Below are 22,998 nucleotides of genomic sequence, written 5' to 3'. Positions count from 1 at the left end.
CGTGGCAGGAACCATGGCGGCTGAGGCAACGTAATCGTGGTAGAGGCCCTGTGTCATTCTCCCAGTGGCAGCAAAACCTCCCCCAATTACATCGGAAGGCAGAAGGGGATGACATGGGACTTCCTGACGCTGGCGAGCAATGGAGAGCTGCTGGTCTTTGATAAGTCGGGAGCTCTCAGTTCTGAACCCAGAGAAGCCTGAAGGTGTCCACTTCAATTCTTAAAGAGCACTTTATACCATTGGGCCTCCCTGCCTGTACTCCGTCTGGTTGATGAGCCCCCCCCCCCCCCCCCCCCCCCAGTTGAGACGTCTGAATCCAGCTATATACTTGTCATGCATCGTATTGTTATTTATTACCTTGGTGTTGTTTGGAAAAATGATGATTTGATATTGCAGAGCATTAGCAGAATGAGGCAATGAAGAGAGTGGATGTGGTAATGTAATTGTTATGGTACTGGGATAATTGTTTGAATGGTGAATCAATCCGGGGATTGTGGCCTAGCTTTTTGCTAAGTCACCAAGAATGTTTGGCTAAGAGCCTAGAAATCCATTATTCCGATGTAACACCTGAGATGCCCCAGGGAAAATATTGGTTAACTGACAGATTTGGCTCTGATCTATGCTGTCAATTTCACAATGATTATTTACACAAGGTTAAGATGTTTCAAGTGCCTTTTAGTTTCTGCTGTTGGTACTTTAAAGGGTCTGGATGATTGACAGATGCCAGCGTGGCAGATTGCCCATGCTGGGAATCGAGGCCGGGGGTGCCCTTATGGGGTGCGGTGAAGGGGGCTCGACGAGGCTTGACGACTCCCTTATGAGTAAGTTGGGTGGTGGGGGCCCAGCGGCATTAATGCGGGGGGGGGGTTGGTCGAGAGATCGGAGCGTCATTTAAAAATGAACGTAAGTGCGGCCTTGCTGGGGCATTCCTCACTGAGGTTTAAAAAAAGAGTCCCGTTTAATAGCCAAGTCACTTTTGGCGCTGCAGGCACTGGGAAACACCCTGCTAAATCACCCAAACCAGGACTCTTCTTTAAAACTCGGGTTCCATAGGCACAAACCAATGGACATGCTACAACGGAAAAGCAGCTTTCCACAACATAGCGTGGCTGATGAAATGAAAATGAAAATCGCTTATTGGTAGGGGAATTGAACCGCGCTGCTGGCCTGCCGTGGTCTGCTTTAAAAGCCAGCTATTTAGCCCTGTGCTAAACCAGCCCCTTCAAAGCTGGGAGACGCCGCTCCCAGTATGTAGCCGGCTCGCAATGCCTCGTGAGATCCAACGCAATCTCACAAGGCTTTGCGTTATAACCCCGACCATTGTAGGTCGGATCACTTTTTGGCAAATCTGCATATGAAGAGCGAGACAGCTAGTCTCACTCTAATGTGCAGATTCCCGATGTTCCTTAGGCTTTGAGATTCATCCCCTTTGTCTCAGAGTCCTTGAGTGAATACTGTTCAGCCCTGGTCCCCACAAATAGGGACCAGATGGAAGAGCACTCTTAGGGGTCTCCCAGGGGATCAGAAGCCCTTAGCTGCATTTCTTTTTGTCAGGGTGCCAAATTGGCATTGCCAAGTGATATGGGCACTGCCAAGGTGCCAGGCTGACTCTGCCAAGCTGGCATTTTTTTGCATGTGTGTGATCAGGCTGGGGGTGCTCTGCATGGGTGTTGGGGGGGGAGGAAATGGGGAGGTTGGGAATTGTTTCAGGGGCCTTGGAGGTTAGAATGCCCTTTAACCATTGCGCCCCGATTTCTCGCTACACTGGGGAATTCTAGCACATGGAACTCCCCACTTTACAAAACGGGGCTATGAGCGGTCTCAGCCGTGTGTTCCCCATTGATGCCCCTTATACAACGTTTGTTGCATTGAGTAGCCATGTGTTTCTTACCACTGCGAGCGGCAGAAACACAAGGCTAAATGCGCTCGCTATGGGACATTGTTCCCATTTGGCTGAATCGAGCGCTTTGTTTTAAATCCATCCATGACCTTGCCCCATACGAGCTCTGAATTTTCCTCAAGCCCCACAACCTCGAGACATCTGCACTCCTCTAATTCCTACCGCCTGAGCATCCCTAATTTTAGATGCTCCGTCAGTGTTGGCTGCATCTTCTGCTGCTGAGGCCCCACAGCTCTGGAACTCACTCTATCTATTTGTCTTTCCTCTTTGAAGGTGCTCCTCAAACTCACTTGTGTGAGCAAATCTTTGATCATCTACCTTAATTACCTGCGATTTGGTGCCGCACTCTGCTTTACAATAAACAAGTGAAGTGGCTTTGATATTTTATTATATTAAAGCTGCCAGTTCCTCCCCAACATGGTTGAGTATCAAATGCTCCGATGCAACCACTGGGTTACCTTCTCAGGGCAACCGGGGTGGGCCACACATTTTGGCCTTGCCTGTAATACTGACATCCTGAGAATAATCAAAGGTTTAGGTGTGGTCACCTCCGCACGGTGGAAGCTTAATCAATTTGTGCTGAGTAATTCACCTAAACATTAGTGTGATGTGTAGGAACCAAGTAATCTGTTTTAATATCGGTCAAGAAACCAGGGAAATCTTCCCTGATCTTTTTCAAAATGTGGAGATGCCGGCGTTGGACTGGGGTGGGCACAGTAAGAAGTCTTACAACACCAAGTTAAAGTCCAACGGGTTTGTTTCGAATCAGGGCAGCACGGTGGTGCAGTGGTTAGCCCTGCTGCCCCATGGCGCCGAGGTCCCAGGTTCGGTCCCAGCTCTGGGTCACTGTCTGTGTGGAGTTTGCACATTCTCCCCGTGTTTGCGTGTGTTTCGCCCCCACAACCCAAAGCTGTGCAGGATAGGTGAATTGATCACGCTAAATTGCCCCTTGATTGGAAAAAATGAATTGAGCACTCAAAATTTATTTTTAAAAAAGGTTTGTTTCGAATCACTAGCTCTCGGAGCACAGCTCCTTCATCAGGTGAAGGAGCTGTGCTCCAAAAGCTAGTGATTCGAAACAAACCTGTTGGACTTTAACCTGATGTTGTAAGACTTCTTACTGTTCTTCAAATTACCCTCATGATATCTTTAATGTTTGCCTGAGCACGCAGACAAAGCCTCAGTTTCGCATTACATCCACATGTCTCCGACAATGCAGCACTGTCTCAGTACTTGGCTTGGATTCTCTGCATGCCCTCTGGAGTGAGACTTAAGCCCACAGTCCTTTGCCTCGGAAGTAAGAGAGTCGCCAACAGCTGACCCAACTGGAGACATTTATCAGTAATTTGGATCCGAGGACAGCAGTTCTTGCAGGATTTCCCGGTCCCAGGAGCAGACATCCGTCAAACATGGGCAGAATGGTGACACAGTGGTTAGCACTGCTGCCTCACAGTGCCAGAGACGCGGGTTCGATTCCGGCCTTGGGTGATTGTGTGGAGTTTTCATGTTCTACACCCGTCTGCGTGGGTTTACTTCAGATGCTCCACAGTCCAAAGGTGTGCAGGTTCGGTGGATTGGCCATGATCAGTGCGCGGGGTTACCGGGATAGGGTGGGGGAGTTGGCCTAGGTAGAGTATTCTTTCAGAGTGTCGGTATCAATGGGTTGAATGGCCCCCTTCTGCACTGTAGGGACTCCATGGATTCTATAACATCTTGTATAACAAAGAAGATCACCATTGGTAAATTTCTAGATGATGTTAAAATGCTACTCCTTTACTTCTTTTCAAATAGAAGCACCTCGAATATGCACCTCTAACAATGCAGTATGCCCTCAGTACTGCACTGGAGTTTGAGCCTTCATTACATGTTTAAATCTCTGGAGTTGAAGATAAACCCACATTTTTCCGGTTGAGAGGACCGAATGCTCCCAATGAACTAAGGCTAAGACTTCCCAACAGTGTCCAAACTAAGGGGAGTTTTTTTTAATCCACCCTTAAGATTATGAGAAAATGAATTACAGGTGTCCACTGAATCTGCGCAGATCACAGTATTTCAGAGGGAATTAGATAAACTTTTGAAGAAAGGTATTAAAGGATGAGGTGAAGAAGCAGGCAAATGGAGGAGCTAGCTATATTCGGTCCAAACATGGTCAATTCTGAAAAGGTCCAATAACAGCAGCCTGTGCAGATATTGTTATGATTTTATGAAAGAAAAAATGCTGACCTGCAATAAATAGGAAATTTTATTCGGCTTTTAGTCAGCTCTTATCACACAGATCTTTTGTGGAAGGTTCAATCAGCAACTAAAAACAGCATTAACAAATGGTAACGAAAGAGAAAATGCTGGCAAATCTTAGCAAGTCTGGCAGCATCTGTAGGGAGAGAAAAGAGGTAACGTTTCGAGTCCGATGGCTTTCACAAAGAGTCATCGGACTCGAAACGTTAGCTCTTTTCTCCCCCTACAGATGCTGCCAGACTTGCTGAGATTTTCCAACATTTTCTCTTTCGTTTCAGATTCCAGCAGCCGCAGTAATTTGCTTTTATTTGCAAATGGGGAGTTGCATTTTTCGAAGGATAGGAACAGTTTAAACAAAGGTATCAATGATACCCAACTTCTTTCTGTAATTTAGAGAATGGGGAATACTTTGTTATTGTTGCACCACTTTGAATTACTGTGGATTGATGCTATTCTTTAATACCGAGGTGGAATTATGTTTTTCGAATGTAGTTCAAAATGATACTTTCTTTTGCAGGGTGAGATGGGAATTCCTGGAGATGGAGGAATTGCTGGAGTTCCAGGCGACCTTGTAAGAAAAATTATCACCTGATTGGGATAATGTTGCATGTATTCCTGAAATAATTCATTTGTTAGAGATGGACGAGTGATCAAGAAAAACAGAACCAAAAATTCCGATCTGCTGTTGATTGCATAATGTTCAGTACCAACCGCAATGCCTCAGATACAGAAGCAATCCATGTGTACCTGCAACAAGACCTGGACAGCATTCAGTCTCAAAACGACTAGTGGCAAGTAACCTTTGCACCACACAAGTGCTAGAAAATGACCATCCTTCCAAATGCCAGGTTCCTCAATCAGTGCCCCCATTCACATCCCCTCCCCTCCCCACTGACTCCCCTCCAGCATCTTGGGAACACATAGAAGCCCCAGTAGGATTTGCTTTACGGACTTTTGACAAGCCAACTGCCCCATCCACTAGATGCGGACTGTTAGGTGGCCATTTCTTGACCCTTTGCGGCCTCAATTGGTGGTGGGACGAGAGGTCCAGATCAAGCCTGAATGTAGTCTAGGTCTTGCTGGATGTAATCATAGACTGCTTCAGTATCTGAGGCATTGCAAATGGTGCAGAACATTGTGCAATCCTCAACGAACATCCCCACGTCTGACCATGAGCTTTCCTGCCCCAGATTTAATTGGGGTTGAGGGGGGAAGATGGCAGGATCCCCGACCGAGCACACTCTCCTACCTGATTAAATGCCCCTGCTTCCAAACTCACCCCAGAAGAGGGCATTACAGTTCACCATTGAGTCCCAAACTCCGTAAGGTACATGTGACTGATGCACGCATCCAATCCCGAGAAACCAGTCACTTGCATCAAACTACCTATGGCAGAAGGACATCACCTCACCTTTTATGACCAGGTATCCAAAACGTCCATCCTTGCAGTCAGCCACTTTTCTGCATACCACTCCAATAAGGGACTCATTAAAACTTGATATAACCCTGGATCGCATCCACACATGGCTCCCATCTATTGCACTTAAGCAGCAGCAGAAGAATCTCTACCTTTGAGCCATTGAAGCTTACCACACAGAATGAGCCCTCGTCAGCATCCCAGCTTCAGTTTAGTTCTTCTGGAGATCTGTATATGTTCCAATAAACGTTTACTTAGGTCCATCCGTACAAGAAAAGAAGCCTGAAATATTTAGTGAATATCAGTCACATTACATGATGGTTGCTGTGCTTGGGGGCAAATTCTTGTCTTCAGCGGTGATCTGGTGAAGCAAACCACAGAGCAGTCATTTCAATAGGGTCAAAATTAGGCGGGTTCTATAATAACCAAACAATTTCCCTGCCCCGTAGCACAAGTGGATAGCACTGTGGCTTCACAGCGCCAGGGTCCCAGATTCGATTCCCCACTGTGTCACTGTCTGTGCGGAGTCTACACGTTGTCCCCGTGCCTGCGTGGGTTTCCTCCAGGTGCTCCGGTTTCCTCCCACAGTCCAAATACGTGCAGGTTAGGTGGATTGGCTATGATAAATTCTCCTAAGTGACCAAAAAGGTTAGGAGATGTTATTGGGTTACAGGGATGGTGGAAGTGAGGGCTTAAGTGGGTCGGTGCAGACTCGATGGGCCGAATGGCCTCCTTCTGCACTGGATATTCTATGTTCTATGTAGGTTATTGCCAGGGTGTGAATATTTTTAAAAATCACCCCGTTATGTTTAACCAGTTTTCTGATTCGCTTGCCCAGTGTGAGTCACTGAATTACTGCAACCCATTGTTCACATATCTTCTTACTACCTCCTGTGGTTGAAGAATGAGAACGAGTCAATGGTTGCACGTTGCTTGCTTGTACCATTGTTTTGCTTGAACATTTTGGTTTCCTGTCTGTTGAATTCCTTGGATGTTTCTGCTGGGGCCGGGAGGAAATAGGGGAGACGACATTTCTTTCCAAACAGTTTACTGTCCACTAAAAGCATTACATAAACTTGAAAATATATATCTCTTTTAGGGCTCAGAAGGTTCAAGAGGAATGCTCGGCAGAAAGGTGAATTTGTTTATGTCATTTTAAATTGTTTCAAAATTCATTTGTACTTCATCGCATGACCTGTAACTAATGTCAAATGGAATGGTTAACATTGAACATGTTGGGCAGCACGGTGGCACAGTGGTTAGCATTGCTGCCTACGGCGCTGAGGACCCGGGTTCGAATCCCGGCCCTGGGTCACTGTCTGTGTGGAGTTTGCACATTCTCCCCGTGTCTGCGTGGGTTTCGCCCCCACAACCCAAAAAGATGTGCAGGATAGGTGGATTGGCCATGCTAAATTGCCCCTTAATTGGAAAAAATAATTGGGTACTCTAAATTTATAATAAAAAATAAATAAAAAAAAAAAAACATTGAACATGTTGGTGAATCTAATCCAGATTTTAACTCAATACTATTTTCGTAGGCCTCTTATTTATGTCCACATCTAAGATTCCTTCAGTAACTCTCTACAGTGCAGCATTAGATATATTAGACGTGTATTGAGTGTCTTTAAAAAAACTAACGTCGCGCTGTAGGTGTTTCAACATATCTGAATCCAAATGGAGAATATTAAATTTGAAGTATGGAATAGGCCTGACTTGAATCAGCTTCACCTTGTAAAATTATTTTGGAGTTGAGTTTACCCATTGCAAATACTGCATCAGTAGAAGATCCATGACAACCACTGACTGCTTGGTTAATTTATCTGTATTTCTGAAAGAGCCTTTAGTAGGCCTGAGAGCAGCAGTCACAGATAACCCAATACAGAGGTAGGTTGCAATTGCCTTCCTGGTTAATTGTGTAAGTGCCAAATACCCATTGGGCACCTGAATTGCACCTCAGGTGACTGGGACTGGTGTCAGAGTCCTGTGTGGTCTCACACTGCTTGGCTTTATTTAGTGCCTTCGGTGTGAAATGGTTTTGTGTGTGCATAAATGCAGAAGAGCCCTGTACAAATTGAAGTGTGATTCTGATCACAAATTATATTGCCACTTGTTGCATCGGTGAATAGCATGATGGCACAGTGGTTAGCCTTCCTGCCTCAGCACAGGAACCCGGGTTCAGTTATGGCCTTGGGTGACTGTGCGGAGTTTGCACTTTCTCCCCCTGTCTGCATGGGTTTCCTCCGGGTGCTCCAGTTTCCTCCCACAGTCCAAAGATGTGCAGGTTTGGCGGATTGGCCATGATAAATTGTCCCTTAGTGTCCAGGGATAGAAGCAGTGAAACGCACCTGGAATCACACTGCGATCCTATTCCGTTTCTGAAATTGAACATTAAGAACCAGGACATTGATAATGAGCGAGATGGTATGTTTTAATTCTTCACCTCATGCCAGAACTTGCAGTTTACAAGCCCTCTTGTTGCTCACTAATCAGCATCTTTCTTGTGTACAGTTTTGGTCATTGAATTATTTACGTCTTATTAACAGTTATGAAGCTAGATTCTCCGTTTGTGGGACAAAGTCCCCACGCTGTTGTGAAAACTGTGGTCTTTTACGCCTGGAAAACCGGCATCAAAAAGCCACAGATTTACTGCTTTGCTGGGGGCTAGGAGGCATCTGTCGTAGAGTTCGCAGCTCTAGCAGCCGATACGGTCCCCAGCACCTCCGGGTCAGAGGTCGCGCATGTGCAAGACAGCACCCTGCGCACCGTACTCCATGGTGGACACAGCCCGTGGACCTGGGCCACCGAAGTAGTGCCCCACATCGGCCACTCTCCCGCCCCGGACTGCCCGCACACAATGCCCCCAGCCCCGAATGAAGCCCCCCCCTCGCCCGCCGATCAGCCCTCCCACGACTGTGGCGGCCCCGAACTGGGTCCGCAGTCGCCTCGCGAGGTTCCCGACAGCTGTGAGTCCAACGCAGTCGTGAATTCAGCCGGTCGGGGACGGAGCATTGCGGGGTGGCCCTCAGGCAATGGCCTGAGGCAGTGGATACTTGCCACGGCCGAGTACACCGATTGTCGGGGGGGGGCAGAGAATTTAAAAATCGGGGCCACTTCCGATTTCGCTGCCAAAATGGATTCTCCGCCCCATCACCGAACGCGATTTCAGCGTCAGGGGGGCAGAGACTCCAGCCCATGGGTTGCCCCTGCCCCTACCTACAGTTCTGACTTTAACTTGGGCAATGTGGGATTATGGGATTGAACCTACAAAACTGGTGGGATCACATTGTGTAAAAGAAGCTGCCACTTTAACCTCCTGCGTTATTCACACGGTAGCACAGTGGTTAGCACAGTTGCTTCACAGCTTCAGGGTCCCAGGTTCGATTCCCGGCTTGGGTCACTGTTTGTGCGGAGTCTGCACGTTCTCCCCATGTAAGCATGGGTTTCCTCCGGGTGCTCCGGTTTCCTCCCACAGTCCAAAGATGTGCAAGCTAGGTGGATTGGCCATGAAAAATTGCCCCTCGTGTCCAAAAAGGTTAGGTGGGGTTACTGGGTACGGGGATAGGTTAGTGGCATGGGCTTAAGTATGGTGCTCTTTCCAAGGGCCGGTGCAGACTCAGTGGGCTGAATGGCCTCCTTCTGCATTGTAAATTCTATGATTTCAACCTCCAGACATTTCGCAATTCCAAATTTCCCTTTTGTTTATTGTCCAGGTGTGGAGCTTCATTTAAAGATTTCAGATTTAACCATTTTGACAACATAGGCAGTACAGGGCCTTGTTTATAATTTTGCTGCAGCATTATGTATTTCTCCATAGAGAGGTTAACTTAATTCACCCATCAAGTATCAAGCCATTAAAACTGGCCTGTGTTTTGCATAGGGACAAAGTGGAAGTGCTGGGAAGCAGGGTCGTGAAGGAGATTCAGGAATACATGGACCACAGGTAACTGCAAGATCAACATTTATTGACAAAATTCGCGCTGCAGAAACTCACTGTTTTACTGGTTTCATTGCATGCAGTGGTTTCATTATAATTTCAAAGATTTAACTCAAAGTAAAGATAATATTATTTGAAAAGCAACTCTGCTTTATTTCTACATAGGTGTCTGTGTTATCTCTGTGTGTGGCTTGTCATCAACACGTGTCTATCCATCAGTGTGCATGTGTGTGTGCATTCACGTGAGTGTGTGTCGGTGGGCAGAATCATGTGGAGGGCCTTGCTTTGACTGGACAGCTATCGGGAATCCTTCATTGCCACATTTAGGGGAGCCCCAATACTTCTTGTTCCACTCAGGCACAAGAAGTGTCTAAATGCCATCCCCTGGGATCAAGGACCTGCCGAGAGCTGTTGGCCAATCAGAGGCCAGTGGCTCTATTGACCAACAGCATTGCCCAAGCAGAAGGATCATCGCTGGAACCCAGGAGGTCGCCGATTGGAAGTCACAGAGAACGGGAGGGGACGAGGGTTGGCAGCTAGGGCAAGGGGTGTCTCTCAGCGGGTCCCTCTTCGCTTCTAGGCCCCTCAGTCAGGCACTGAGTGCCTTTGAACGAGGCACTACTCTCCCCACACTCCATCATGTAAAATCAGCAAGCAACCCTGCACAGCTTTGCTTGTCACACTCCCCACATGGCGAGCTTGCCACTTGTCATTGGCTTAATACCTATGGGATGAGGTCCTTAAAAGCACAGAATGAGAAGGCCATCCATGAGCCTTCCTTCCATGGAGTAAATCAGGATAGAGGCAGATGGTGCAGATCTCACCCAACTCCCTCGAGCCTAATTAAATGTCCCCCAGCAACAAACCCCCACAAAAGAACAGAATAGATTTGTGTGTGTGTCTGTGTGTAGTGATGAGGTGGTATTACCTTGGATAACTGATAGTTGAAGCTGACCATTCTTCCCTCGGTTTTCTAGCAGACAGCCAAAAGGCTAAATAATATTGAGCACAGTAAGAAGTCATACAACACCAGCTTAAGTCCAACAGGTTTGTTTCGAATCACTAGCTTTCAGAGCAATGCTACTTCCTCAGATGAATGAAGAGGTAGGTTCCAGAAACATATTGACAGACAAAATCAAAGATGCCAGACAATGTTTAGAATGCGAGCATTTGCAGGTAATTAAGTCTTTACCGATCCAGAGAGAGGTTAGAGAGATGTGAATTGTCTCAAGCCAGGACAGTTGCTCAGATTCCGCAAGCCCAGGCCAGATGGTGGGGGATGAATGTAATGCGACATGAATTCAAGGTCCCGGTTGAGGCCGTATTCATGTGTGCGGAACTTGGCTATAAGTTTCTGCTCGGCGATTTTGCGTTGTCGCGCGTCCTGAAGGCCGCCTTGGAGAACGCTTACCCGGAGATCAGAGGCTGAATGCTCTCGAGTGCTGAAGTGTTCCCCGACTGGAAGGGAACATTCCTGCCTGGCAATTGTCGCGCGATGTCCGTTCATCCGTTGTCGCAGCATCTGCATGGTCTCGCCAATGTACCATGCTTTGGGACATCCTTTCCTGCAGCGTATGAGGTAAACTCCCTCTGACTGTGAGTAGCCTCTGGCGGTACAGCTGGAGGCTTTTGCTAATATTGCGAAAAGTTAGATGAGCAGTTCATAGCTTTCGAGTGGAATCCCATGAGCACACGTGCCATGTCTCAGGCGAGTGTTACTGCCCAGCATGCCAACCAAGCCATGAGGCCTGGACACTTTGCCTGAACCCTGGAGGCGTCAATACTACAGAGGCAGCAGCCACCAATCAAACACCAAAGAGCTGGCTGTAACACTGGGGATATCCCCGCGGCCAGAGGGTGAGTGTGTGGATCGGTGGGTGGGGTTGGGGGGGGGGGGGGGGGGGGTATCCAATGTTCCCGTCTGGGGTCAGGGGTCCAGGGACCACTGCTGTGGCCGGATTGCGTGTGGAGGGCGGGGTTCCCCAGCACGACCAGTTCATTGAATGGCACCCTGAGAGAAGGTGGGCAACGTAAAGGTGGGGGAGTCTTGGAGAATTTGAGGGCCCAGGATGGAAGCCATAACTGTTGGTCTCCCGCACCCTTCAATTCCTTACAGATATCACACTATGGACGGTATCATAAACCCCGCAGCAGCTGCCCTCACAGTGCTGGTGGCCAGACACCGGAGAAGGTAGCTTTAGCAGCAGCATCATTGACACAGGCTCAAGGCAGCCGCCCATGTGCAGGGACCCGTCCCACACCCTGAGGATCCGGCTGTCCATTAAGCCAGGTTGGACCCAGAGGGAAGGCCAGCGATGGCCTAAGGTGTACAGGCATCATTGGTTGTCCGAGGAGATGTCGGACAGCATGTGCTGCAGGAGACGCCGCCTCAACAAGGGGGCAGTGCAGCGCCTGGGCCATGTCCTTGTGGACTTGGCGCATCATGGAGGAGGAGGATACCAACTCCCTGTGGCCGTCAAGGTCACCACAGCCCTGAACTTCCTTGCCACCGGTTCATTCCAGGGTTCGAGCAGGGACACGGCATTTCATAACCTACAAGCCACAAGTGCATCCATGAAGTCACGGACGCCCAGTATGCCCATGCAGCTGACTATAGTAACCTCGAGCTGCACAAGCCCATCAAGATGCCCAGGCAACAGGATTCTCCACCATTGCTGGGATGCTCCAAGTACAAGGGGTAACAGATGTCACCTTGTGCACATCAGAGCCACAAGTAATTCCTTCATTAACTGGAAGGGGTTCCACTCCCTGAACGTCCAACTCGTGTGTGACAACCACCTCCGGATCATGCACATGTGTGCACGCTTTCCAGGGAGTGCACAACAGCTATATCGTGGGACACTCGGGCATCCCCAGCTTCTTCGAGGACCACCCCAAGTTGATGGTTTGGCTCTTGGGGGATAAGAGGCACCAGTTGAGGTCCTGGCTAATGACGCCAATACGGAGGCCAGAGACCGATGCAGAGACCCAATATAACGGGGCCCATGTTGCCACCCATGCTGCCATTGAGTGATGCAGCGGACTGCTCAAAATGCAGTTCAAATTCATGGACCACTCTGGTAGTGCACTACTGTACACCACTCAGAAGGTCTCCCACACAGCAGTGGGGAGGCGTGCGTCTATCCTGTTCCACCCTCCCAGAGTCTGTGTCACATCACTCCAGGGGTGTGGGCCTGTGTCAGCACTGTCAGCGGATCATTGGACAGGGCAGGAGGAGGGTGATGATAACCGGCTGTGAGGTAAACTGGAGGAGATGCGAGTCGAGGGTGGGGGAAGTCAGTGGCATCATTTTTTTAAAAATATTTTTATTCTTTTTCACGTTTTCTCCCAAATTTACACCCACTAACAATAAACAATAATCAGCAACAAATATGTCAATCCCCATAACAATAACGACCCCATCCTCCCACCAAACCCCTCACATTCGCCCACATGTTTACATAAACAAATGACAAAAAGGAATCGGGGATCACCCATAGCCACCCTTAATACATACAGCCCCCCTTCCCCAACCCTCCCACCCATCCACCCCCCCCAACTAATGTTTGATGTCATCCAGTTCTTGAAAGTGCAGAATGAATAATGCCCATGAATTGTAGAACCCCTCCGTCCTTCCCCTCAGTTCAAACTTAACCTTCTCAAGAGTCAAGAATTCCAACAGGTCCCGCCACCACTCCAGGGCACAGGGTGGAGAGGCCGCTCACCATCCCAGCAGGATCCGCCTTCGGGCGATCAACGAGGCGAAGGCTCAGATATCTGCCTCCGCCCCCCTTTCCAACCCTGGCTGGTCCGACACCCCGAATATGTCCTCCCGGGGGCCCGGGTCCAGTTTCACGTGCACCACTGTAGAAATTACCCTAAAAACCTCGCTTTGGACAGGACTAAAACATATGAATGTGATCAGCCCCCCCCCCCCCGCAATGCTCACACACATCTTCCACTCCTTCAAAGAATCGGCTCATCCTCGCCCTCGTGAGGTGTGCTCTGTATACCACCTTCAGCTGTATCAGCCCCAACCTAGCGCACGCGGTGGAGGCATTTACTCTCCGGAGCACCTCACACCAGAATCCCTCCTCCATACCCTCTCCCAACTCTTCCTCCCACTTTGCTTTGATCTCTTCCAGCGGTGCCTTATCCTCTTCCAAAATAGCTCAGGAATCCGCTGACACTACCCCCTTCTCCAGTCCCCCTGCCATCAGCACCTCCTCCAGCAATGTGGAGGCCGGTTCCTCCGGGAAGCTCTGTATCTCCTTTCTGGCAAAATCTCGAACCTGCATGTATCTGAACATTTCCCCCTGCTCCAGCCCATACTTCGCTTCCAGCTCCTTCAGTCCTGCAAACCAACCCCTAAGAAACAAATCCACTTCCGAAAATTTCCATCCTACCTCCCTGGCTCAAATCTGTGGTTCCCCCAAATCGGCATTTCCCTTGACCCTGCCCTCAATCCGAAGTATTGGTGAAACTGCCTCCAAATTCTCAATGAAGCGATTATTACCAGACTCCCTGAGTATTTCCCCGGAGCTATCGGGAGCGGCGCTGTTGCTAGTGCTTTCAGTCCCGACCCCCTGCGCAATCCTCCATTCTGATCCACTGGGAATCAACCCCTCTGACCCAGCTCCGCACCTTCTCCACATTCGCCGCCCAGTAGTAGTACATCAGGTTCGGAAGACCCAAACCCCCTGCCTGCCTTCCCCTCGGTAATACCACTTTCTCACTCTGGCCACCTTCCCTCCCCATATGAACAAAGTATTCCTTCCCTCAATCTCTCTTAAAAAAAAGCCTTTGGCAGGAAAATCGGTAGGCATTGAAAAATAAACAGAAATCGCAGCAACACGTTCATTTTAACCACCTGTACCCGACCCGGCAGTGACAGAGGGAGACCATCCCACCTTGCCAGATCGGCTTTCACTCTCCCCACCAAACTAGTGATGTTGTACTTGCGAAGCCTCCCCCACTCCCGGGCAACTTGCACCCCCAGATACCTAAAGTGAGCCCCTGTCCTGTGGAATGGCAGCCCCCCCACCCCAGCCACCACCCCCGACCGAGACACCACAATATACTCACTCTTGTCTAGATTCAGCTTGTACCCCGAGAAAGACCCAAATACTCGCAGTATCTCCAATATTCCCCCCATCGTCACACTCGGTTCTGACAGGTATAACAGCAAGTCATCAGCATATAAGGACACCCTATGCTCTATCCCGCCCTGCACTATTCCTTTCCATGCTCCCGAACTTCTTAATGCAATGGCCAACGGCTCAATCGCAAGTGCAAACAGCAGGGGGGACATAGGACATCCCTGCCTAGTCCCACGGTGGAGAGAAAAGTATCTCGAGCTGATGTTGTTTGTGTGGACACTCCCCCTCGGCTCCTTATATAGTAGCTTTACCCAGTTCACAAATCTTGGTCCAATCCCAAACCGCTCCAGAACTGCCATCAAATACCCCCATTCTACCCGGTCAAACGCCTTCTCGGCGTCCAATGCCACAACCACCTCTGTTTCCTCCCCCTCTGCTGGTGCCATAATGACGTTCAATACCCTCCTAATGTTCGAGAAGAGCTGCCTCCCTCTCACGAACCCCGTCTGATCCTCACCTATCACCTTCGGGAGGCACTCCTCCAGCCTACCCGCCAGTACCTTCGCCAATACTTTTGCGTCCACATTCAGAGGTGATATGGGCCTATACAACCCAGTCAGTGGCATCATTGTCGGTAATTTGGGGGGCCCCGGGTCTCCAACCATACCTGGACTCAAAGACCTGGACCCATTATGTTCTCTTAAGTAACAAGCACCATTTAGCATTTTGTACATTTGCATGAATGAGGGGGAAAACACAGAGAAAGGGCAGTTGAAAAATTCAGTCCCCCATTACTGCCTGAGTGCTAGATTTTCTGTCCTTTACTGAGATCTGACTGCTTGTGACTGAAGACTTGGTGAAATAAATTTTTGAATGCGTTGTTTGGGTAAGCTGCTATTAATTGCTGTTTCCTTCCTGGCTCAATGTTAGAGCATTCTAATTCATTGCAGTTCCACAGAGTGAAGAGTTGAGGCTAGAATTTTACAGTAGATGTGCTGCTTCGTCCATTATAGACCACACGCAATGAGTCACAATCGGTCGAGTGGGATTTGACTTTCAATCCAGATAACTATTGGAAACCATAATAGCTAAAAGCAGAGTCGACTGCAGATAGGATATACAGTAGTACACTAAACATCCAATAACTCATAATGCACAAGCTACACCTAATTTATTTCTTTTTTTGTCAAAGGGAGAAGCTGGAACGTCTGGACCTAAAGGTCGGAAAGGTGGGAGTGGATCCAGAGGGCAGCAGGTTTGTATTGTTTCTCAAAGAGTGCTGACTCTTGATCTGCAAATAACATATTCAGCGAACTGATTGTTATGTCACTGTTAACACCAGTCTAAGTCTTTAATACTGTCAATACCACACCCTTTATCTTGTGTTCTTGACATCTTTATCAAATCTCTTCTGAGCTCCTACTGATACCTAACTTTCTATATTGCTCTGCCCTCTCTCTTCAACAGTACAGAACTCATCACACCTCTCTTCCATTCTGAGTTATATGGACCCAAGACATTAACTCTGGGCATGATATACCAGCCACATTGCACCCAAAAGGCGGCATGGCCGGTAGATGCCAGGGGATTCCTCTTCCAGGATCTACCCGGCTCGCCACGCCTTGCGTGACCTTGTGCGAACTCGCAAGACGTCGCGATTTGAATCTTGCTCAGTGTAGGTGTGATCAGTATTCGGTAGATCTGCATATTAGAGTGAGGCAGCTAGTCTCACTCTAATATGCACTTGCTTGAGCTACTGAAGCCCTGTGGTCTAACCACATGCACCTTCACCTCGGGCAAGCGCCATTCAGTGTGGGCCCTGCAAAAGGGGACTAGACAGAATGGCATTTGGGACGAAAGGGACAATGCTGGAAAATCTCAGCAAGTCTGGCAGCATCTGTAGGGAGAGAAAAGAGCTAACGTTTCGAGTCCGATGACTCTTTGTCAAAGCTTTCTCTCCTGACAGATGCTGCCAGACTTGCTGAGATTTTCCAGCATTGTCCCTTTCGTTTCAGATTCCAGCATCCGCAGTAATTTGCTTTTATATAGAATGGCATTTGGGGGTCTCCCAGGGGATCAGAGGCCCTCTGGGTGGGTGGGACCCAGGCACAGGCACCTAGGGCTCAGAGAGATTTGGGACACTTTTTAAAAATTATGCCCTGAGCTCTTCCTACAAGGAGTGGAGCTCCTCAGTACAGGAAATAAGACTAAGTGCGGCCTTGGTGGGGATTTCCCTGCTGTGGTCCCGTATTGCAATGGAGTCATGATCAATAGCATGATGTTTCTCAGCACTGCATGCGCTGGGAAACACCTGGCTAAACATGTTTGTCACAGGACTCTGTTCCAATTTGGTTATATCACAGCCCCTGTCTCTCTCTCTCCACACATACTGCCAGACCTGCTGTGTTTTTCGACCATTTTCTGTTTTTATTCTAACCTTCCCATTCCCTTGCTGTCCATCTGTGTTGATATGACTGACCACCAGCAGCTTTACTTGCATCTTCAATAATTCCCACTAGCTTTCAAACAGCTCCTTGTTTCAAATTAACTGGAAGTAAGAAACAGGAAATTGTGCGCAATCAACCTTGGCAGTTTATCACTAGATTTGGCATTGACAGTCAAAGATTTTCATCAGTCCTTCTCCCAGACTACGCACTCCTACCACTTCAAAATGATGTTTGTAGAGTAGGAGCAATTCCAAACCAATGATTCAGGGAACATATGGGCCCTTTGAATACTGTCTACTGCTGTCTCTAGGCAGATATCCACCTGTTGCTGGACATGTCATATCCTATTATGTTTTGTTAAATTCATTTGCTGCTGTTGCTAGGCAGATTCATGACAGTAAGACACATGCCTACACCACAGAAAAAAGAAAACCTACAGTGAAGCCTTGGATTTTCAAAATCCTGACGCCACACATTTGAAACTTTTCTATCAAATTATCATCATTACTGAAGAAACACGTACCATGTGTGTGGCAGGAGGGCCACCAACAGATGTGTCTCCCAAGCAATCATTGTCAGCAGATACCTGCTGCCCACAGTACTCGCAGAAAGGACCAGGAGAAAACATCATGCAAAGTGGCAAATTGCTCACATACAGATCCAACAGCAGATCTCAAGCACAGTCCCTGTAGGATCTCTTATTTTCTAAGGGTCCAGTGGTAGTTTGAGTTTGAGTTCATTGCAAAAACTTGATTAGTACACTTTCAAATACATACAAAAGAAACAAAAGCCCATCAGCGCAAAAGAAAGAGAACAATGGAAAGAGAACAAAGAAGAGAGAGCATCAATAACTTTTTACCTGCCCTTTCTGGTACTGCCTCCTCTCTTCCCCGAATTGGCCTACAAGTTTTGAATTGTGACTTCTGAATGGTGCTCCATACCATCACCAACCCTGGTATCTAACTTACTGACTCTGCACATTTGCAGTCTGGATCCTGAAAGGCTGGTGTAACATTTCATTTTTATCAAGACCAAACTGCAAATGTATAATCTGACCTTGACTCGGAACAATACAAGCTTGTATTTCATCTACAACCCAACTGATCCTTTATTTGACTTTCCGACAGTTACAATATTTTTAAAACGTGGTTTTAATATTTTCCCACAGTCCCGTTACTCTAACATAAGAATTGTGAGACACACTCTCTAGTGTTTGGGATCACAAGATTCCATACTTAAGTTGTTCATTGTAGAAACCACTCACAAGCCACTGGAGACGCTTTGGCACAAAGCACTGACATCACTGGATTCGAACGCAGAGCTTCTAGTCTAGCAATAGTGCCAATATCACTGCACCACACAGCCTCCTACGACGAGAGTTATGTATTTTGATGAGTACTTCAGAGATTAAATGAAGGAATATCGTAATGTCCTATAGCTGTGACCGATATTTTTGTGTTAATTATATGACAGGGTACGAATGGGATTCTTGGTGAAGACGGAATACATGGTGATCCTGGAGCAAAAGGACATCCTGTAAGTGTGCCTTTCATGCTTAGCCTAATGTTTCAGAAAGATAGGTTTTCAGACTACATGTCCCTGTTGCAGAGTATTACTTACCAAGAGTGAATCTCGGAAATTTAGTCATGAAGGTTAGCGTAACATCCATCAAAAGTGCAATTTAGGTGACTTCCCAATATATGATGCTGAAGGTTGTAAAATCAAGCCTAAAATAACATTTATCTCAGTGTGCAAGGTGCATCACCTTCAATTATACCACTGGGAAGTAAATCCTTCCTATACACAACATAAACTTGCCCTTTAAAGTCACACAGGGTGGAATTCTGCCATGGCCCCTCAGTGGGTTCAATTGTCGATGCGGTGGGGGAAGGGGAATTCACCAGGAGTGCAAAAATCGTTTTTCTCCGGCTTGATTTTCCACAGACCTTCTGCAGGTTCCCGCCATGACCTTTAAAGAGAATTTAAAAAGAATGGCGGAGTAATTTTACAATAAGCTTTTAGATCAGGTAACCCCCCTCCCCCCGGCACCCAGTGCAAAACTAATTTGCTTTCTGCTAATGGGATGAAAATTAAGGCCTGACTGGAATCGTTCACCCACACCCAATTCTCCACCAAACCAGGAGGAAAACATGCCTGTCCGGGCCATGTCTGGAACAACGTGGCATGCAGAAATTTGACTCGCCTGTACGATGCCTGGGACTGCCTCCTGAGGCTGCCAGCAACCCAGGACTCTGAAACACTACTGCAGTGGGGTGGGGGGGGGGGGGGGGGGGGGGGATGGCGCTGGCGCTGTGGAGGGGGAGGGGGGGGCATCTATCAGGTGGATCTACCAGATTCAGTGTAGTGCATTGGTCCATCTTCCGGCGTCAGGCAGGTCTTGGAGATACATCTTCTTTCTTCAGGAGGCCATCACTTCTCTTTGATGGTGGGTCTGGGGTGTTGGCCGCCATCAATATGGCACCCTGCTTTAATGGCGGGACTCACACCATCCTGCCTGCCCCACCACAGAATATGGCATTAAAGCCCCGGGTTCTTAATTAATTAGATCAGGGCTACAAGATATGTTGTTGTTTCCCACCAACCTCTGCAGTGGCAAACATGCTATCTTTCCGATCTTGCCACAGGATTTAGTCCCGGATGGGATGATTCTGCTCATAGTGTCTGGACGTCTATATATAATAAAGACATATCAATAGTCCTTAAATAATGAATGGAATTTTAATCCCCAAATATCGGTGCTTTTTGGTCAAGTGGGATACTAAAATTTTGAAAATCTCAAACCAAACTTGCCTTAAACCCATTCTCTTGTTATAATCGAGGCCACAGGCAACTAACCTTCTCTGAAGGTGAGGGTTACCTATTGAAATATTTTAATGAATTTGCACGCCTCTTTACCTCTCATCCTGGCTGGTTAGATTTCCCAGGGGTCCGGAAACCTGCCAGCTAAATGGAGGTGAGAACTTCTCAAAGGAAGGGGTAAGCACTTTCCAGCATTGTTGGTGGACCAGAATGAGCAGGAGTCTTCCATCTGATCACCCACATAAACTTAGATTAAATGAGAATGAATCAAATGAGTTGGGATGTGGGATTTACTTATTCATTGGAATAAGATCATCAGTGTCCATTTTTGAACATGTGAATACAATCGAAAGGGATTCTGCTGACCAGCCTCTTGGAATATCCAATAGGGCCATGCCGGAGAACCTGGGAACAAAGGCATACGAGAACAGACAGGACCTCGTGGAAGCCCGGTGAGCTTCTTCTCATTCTAATGTCAATATGCAAATTCTCTTCACGTTTTCTTTACAAAAACCTCCCCCGTCACAATTAGAAATTTGGTCCAGAAGAGAAATGAGAAATACATGCAGTCAAACAAGTCCCGGACCCCAATCAGAACTGGCATGTATTTGAAACATAGGAACATGGAAACAAGGAGCAGGAGTAGGCCATTTGCTACTTCGATCCTGCTCCACCCTTCAATATGATTAAGGCTCTATCTCAATGTCATATTCCTGCTTTCTCACCATACTCCTCGGTGCCATTAAAATATAAAAATGGATCCATCTCTTTAGACAACTTATTTACATAGGAAGGTTCAATTCTTAATGTCGATGCAGATAATTACAATTATAATGCTAATGTAAAAGTAAGAAAATATACAACATTCAAGTGTGATCTGGTCCAATTATCTCTCTCCTCCTCAATCAGCATCTCAAGATTACACGGGATCTTGACTCCCTGGGGGTAATTTGACCATTGTGAAATCATGTATAATGGGTGATAGTGAACTAGGAGCCAGCTCTACATCTCCGCTCAGTCGACTCACTCTAAATAAAGATTAGGAGAGATGGAAGCAAATTGCTGACTGGCCCATTTTAGTCTATTGCATAAAGTTAAGAATCTCATCATCTCTGCACACGAACATGGAGATTGACTGTTTATGGTTAAATTGTGAGAAATTTCTTCTTTGTGGCACAGGGCATGGATGGTACAAGTATATTTGGTTCTTCAGGAGTTAAGGGAAGAAAGGTAAGATATCAAATTATTGGAAAATGTTATTTCTCTCACTGTCGATTAGGCTTCTCAACTTTTTTTTCAAACTCATCGTGTAACTACCGAAGTGTTATCAGCATTAATTCCACAATGTCCTGTGATGTACCAGCATTGTATTTCTTTATTGCTGCAAAGAGAAAAGGTATAGAGGTGCCCACATTCTGGACTCTTATAAAACATGATAAAAGGTTTATTAAGGTTGCTCATACAGTCAACGTGGTGATCTTCTCAAAGCCAGCGCAAGCACTCTGCTGGCGTCACTACCAATCACATAAAATCATAGAATTTACAGTGCAGAAGGAGGCCATTCAGCCCACGAGTTTGCACTATCCCTTGGAAAGAGCACCCTACTTATGCCCCTAGCCTCCACCCTATCCCCTTTATCCCCGTAACCCCACCTAACCTTTTTGGACACTAAGTGCAATTTAGAATGGCCAATCCACCTAACCTGCACATCTTTGGACCGTGGGAGGAAACCAGAGCACCCGGAGGAAACCCACACACACATCGGGAGAACGTGCAGGCTCCACGCAGACAGTGACCCAAGCCAGGTATTGAACCTGGGACACTGGAGCTGTGAAGCAACTGTGCTAACCATTACGCTACCGTGCTGCTCAGAACATGATGCAGAACAAGCAAGAATGTAGTCCCAGATACGTAACAACCAGGATTGATAGTTGGTAAATGGAACTGTAAGTGCCTGCCTGTTGCAGACATAAATGGATAGATTGTGACAGTAGAATACTTCCTTCATTCTCCATGGATTCTGAAGTGGAACTTTCATTGTCAGGCAATGACTGCAGAAGTGGGAGTAGATCAGTGGTGGGAAACCTGTGGCCCATGGGCCATGTGCGGCCCATCAGGTTTCTGAGTGAAGCCCATGAGACATTTATTGACCTTTGCCCGTGTGCAGGATTGCCACAATCTGCTCGTTTCCACCCACGTAGTTATTTTTCCTACCAGTGTGACTAAACTAATGCACAAATGAAGCAAGGGCATGTAACCGGAGGTTTATGCTTATTACAAGCAACATTAACTGTGAGAGTCATGCACTCCCTCAGCATCCGATTAAAACATAAATATTTATTTTACTTTTACCATGTATGAAAGATTAAGAATTTTCCATACCTCCTTATGAAATATTGAGTGTGTATTAAATGTATCCAATCTTACTGAGCAGGCTCATGGTTAGTGAACAAGCCCAATTTCAATCCTACAGCCTGCTGAGATGTAGGAGGGCCTGAACTGCCCATGGCCTGACCCAGCCAACCAAAAGGTCTAAAATGTGTTGCTGGTTTTGAGACATTGTACCCAGTTATTTGTGGTATTATCATAACTATCAGCATTACAAGGGTCAATGCAGTACCATGAATAGCCACTAGAAGGAGCTGCAGAGTTCTATGTAAAGCAATGATGCTAGACCTTAGGGGAAGAGTAAGCAGGAGACAGCTAGAGCGAGGTCATAAGAGCAGTTTGTGTGAGAAGGTTAGATTAATTATACCAGTGAATGAGATTAGAAGTAGGTGAGTGTAGTTAGATGTTATTTATCAACTCTGTACTCTAAAAGGACTAAATGTCAAAATCCAGTTTAGTAGTGTAAATAAAATCACAGCTTTGTTTAAATGAAAGACATACTGTGGTCTTTGTGGAACACCATGCAAAATATTCTAAATAAGCAACACAAAGAACACCACATTATTAACTCCAAAGATTAACTTGAATTATTTGACTGCATGCTGTTATGGGCCAGGGTTTAGAGAACCCCAAAGAGTATCATGGAGTTCACTTGACCCACAACTTTTAATAGATTGTGGTATGGGGAGCACACGGCCGACTCTACAGATGTGGCACAGCAGAAATGGAAAAGTATTTTTTAAAGCAAAACAATGTTT

General features: G+C 47.1%; 1 protein-coding gene across 1 annotated transcript in view; it reads left to right on the top strand.

Moving 5' to 3' along the window:
* The window catches only part of LOC119965586 (collagen alpha-6(VI) chain-like), a 190,159-nt gene that overhangs the window by 134,718 nt on the left and 32,443 nt on the right, over positions 1-22,998 (top strand). The window contains 7 exon segments of the mRNA XM_038796377.1: positions 4,653-4,706; positions 6,652-6,687; positions 9,430-9,492; positions 15,778-15,840; positions 18,506-18,568; positions 20,242-20,304; positions 21,032-21,082. Of these exon segments, the coding sequence (XP_038652305.1) occupies positions 4,653-4,706; positions 6,652-6,687; positions 9,430-9,492; positions 15,778-15,840; positions 18,506-18,568; positions 20,242-20,304; positions 21,032-21,082 (393 nt within the window).

This window comes from Scyliorhinus canicula, chromosome 5 (assembly GCF_902713615.1).
Source record: "Scyliorhinus canicula chromosome 5, sScyCan1.1, whole genome shotgun sequence".
Taxonomy (NCBI): Eukaryota; Metazoa; Chordata; class Chondrichthyes; order Carcharhiniformes; family Scyliorhinidae; genus Scyliorhinus; species Scyliorhinus canicula.
Note: the sequence above shows the minus strand (reverse complement) of the source record. Positions and strands in the feature narration are given on the sequence as shown.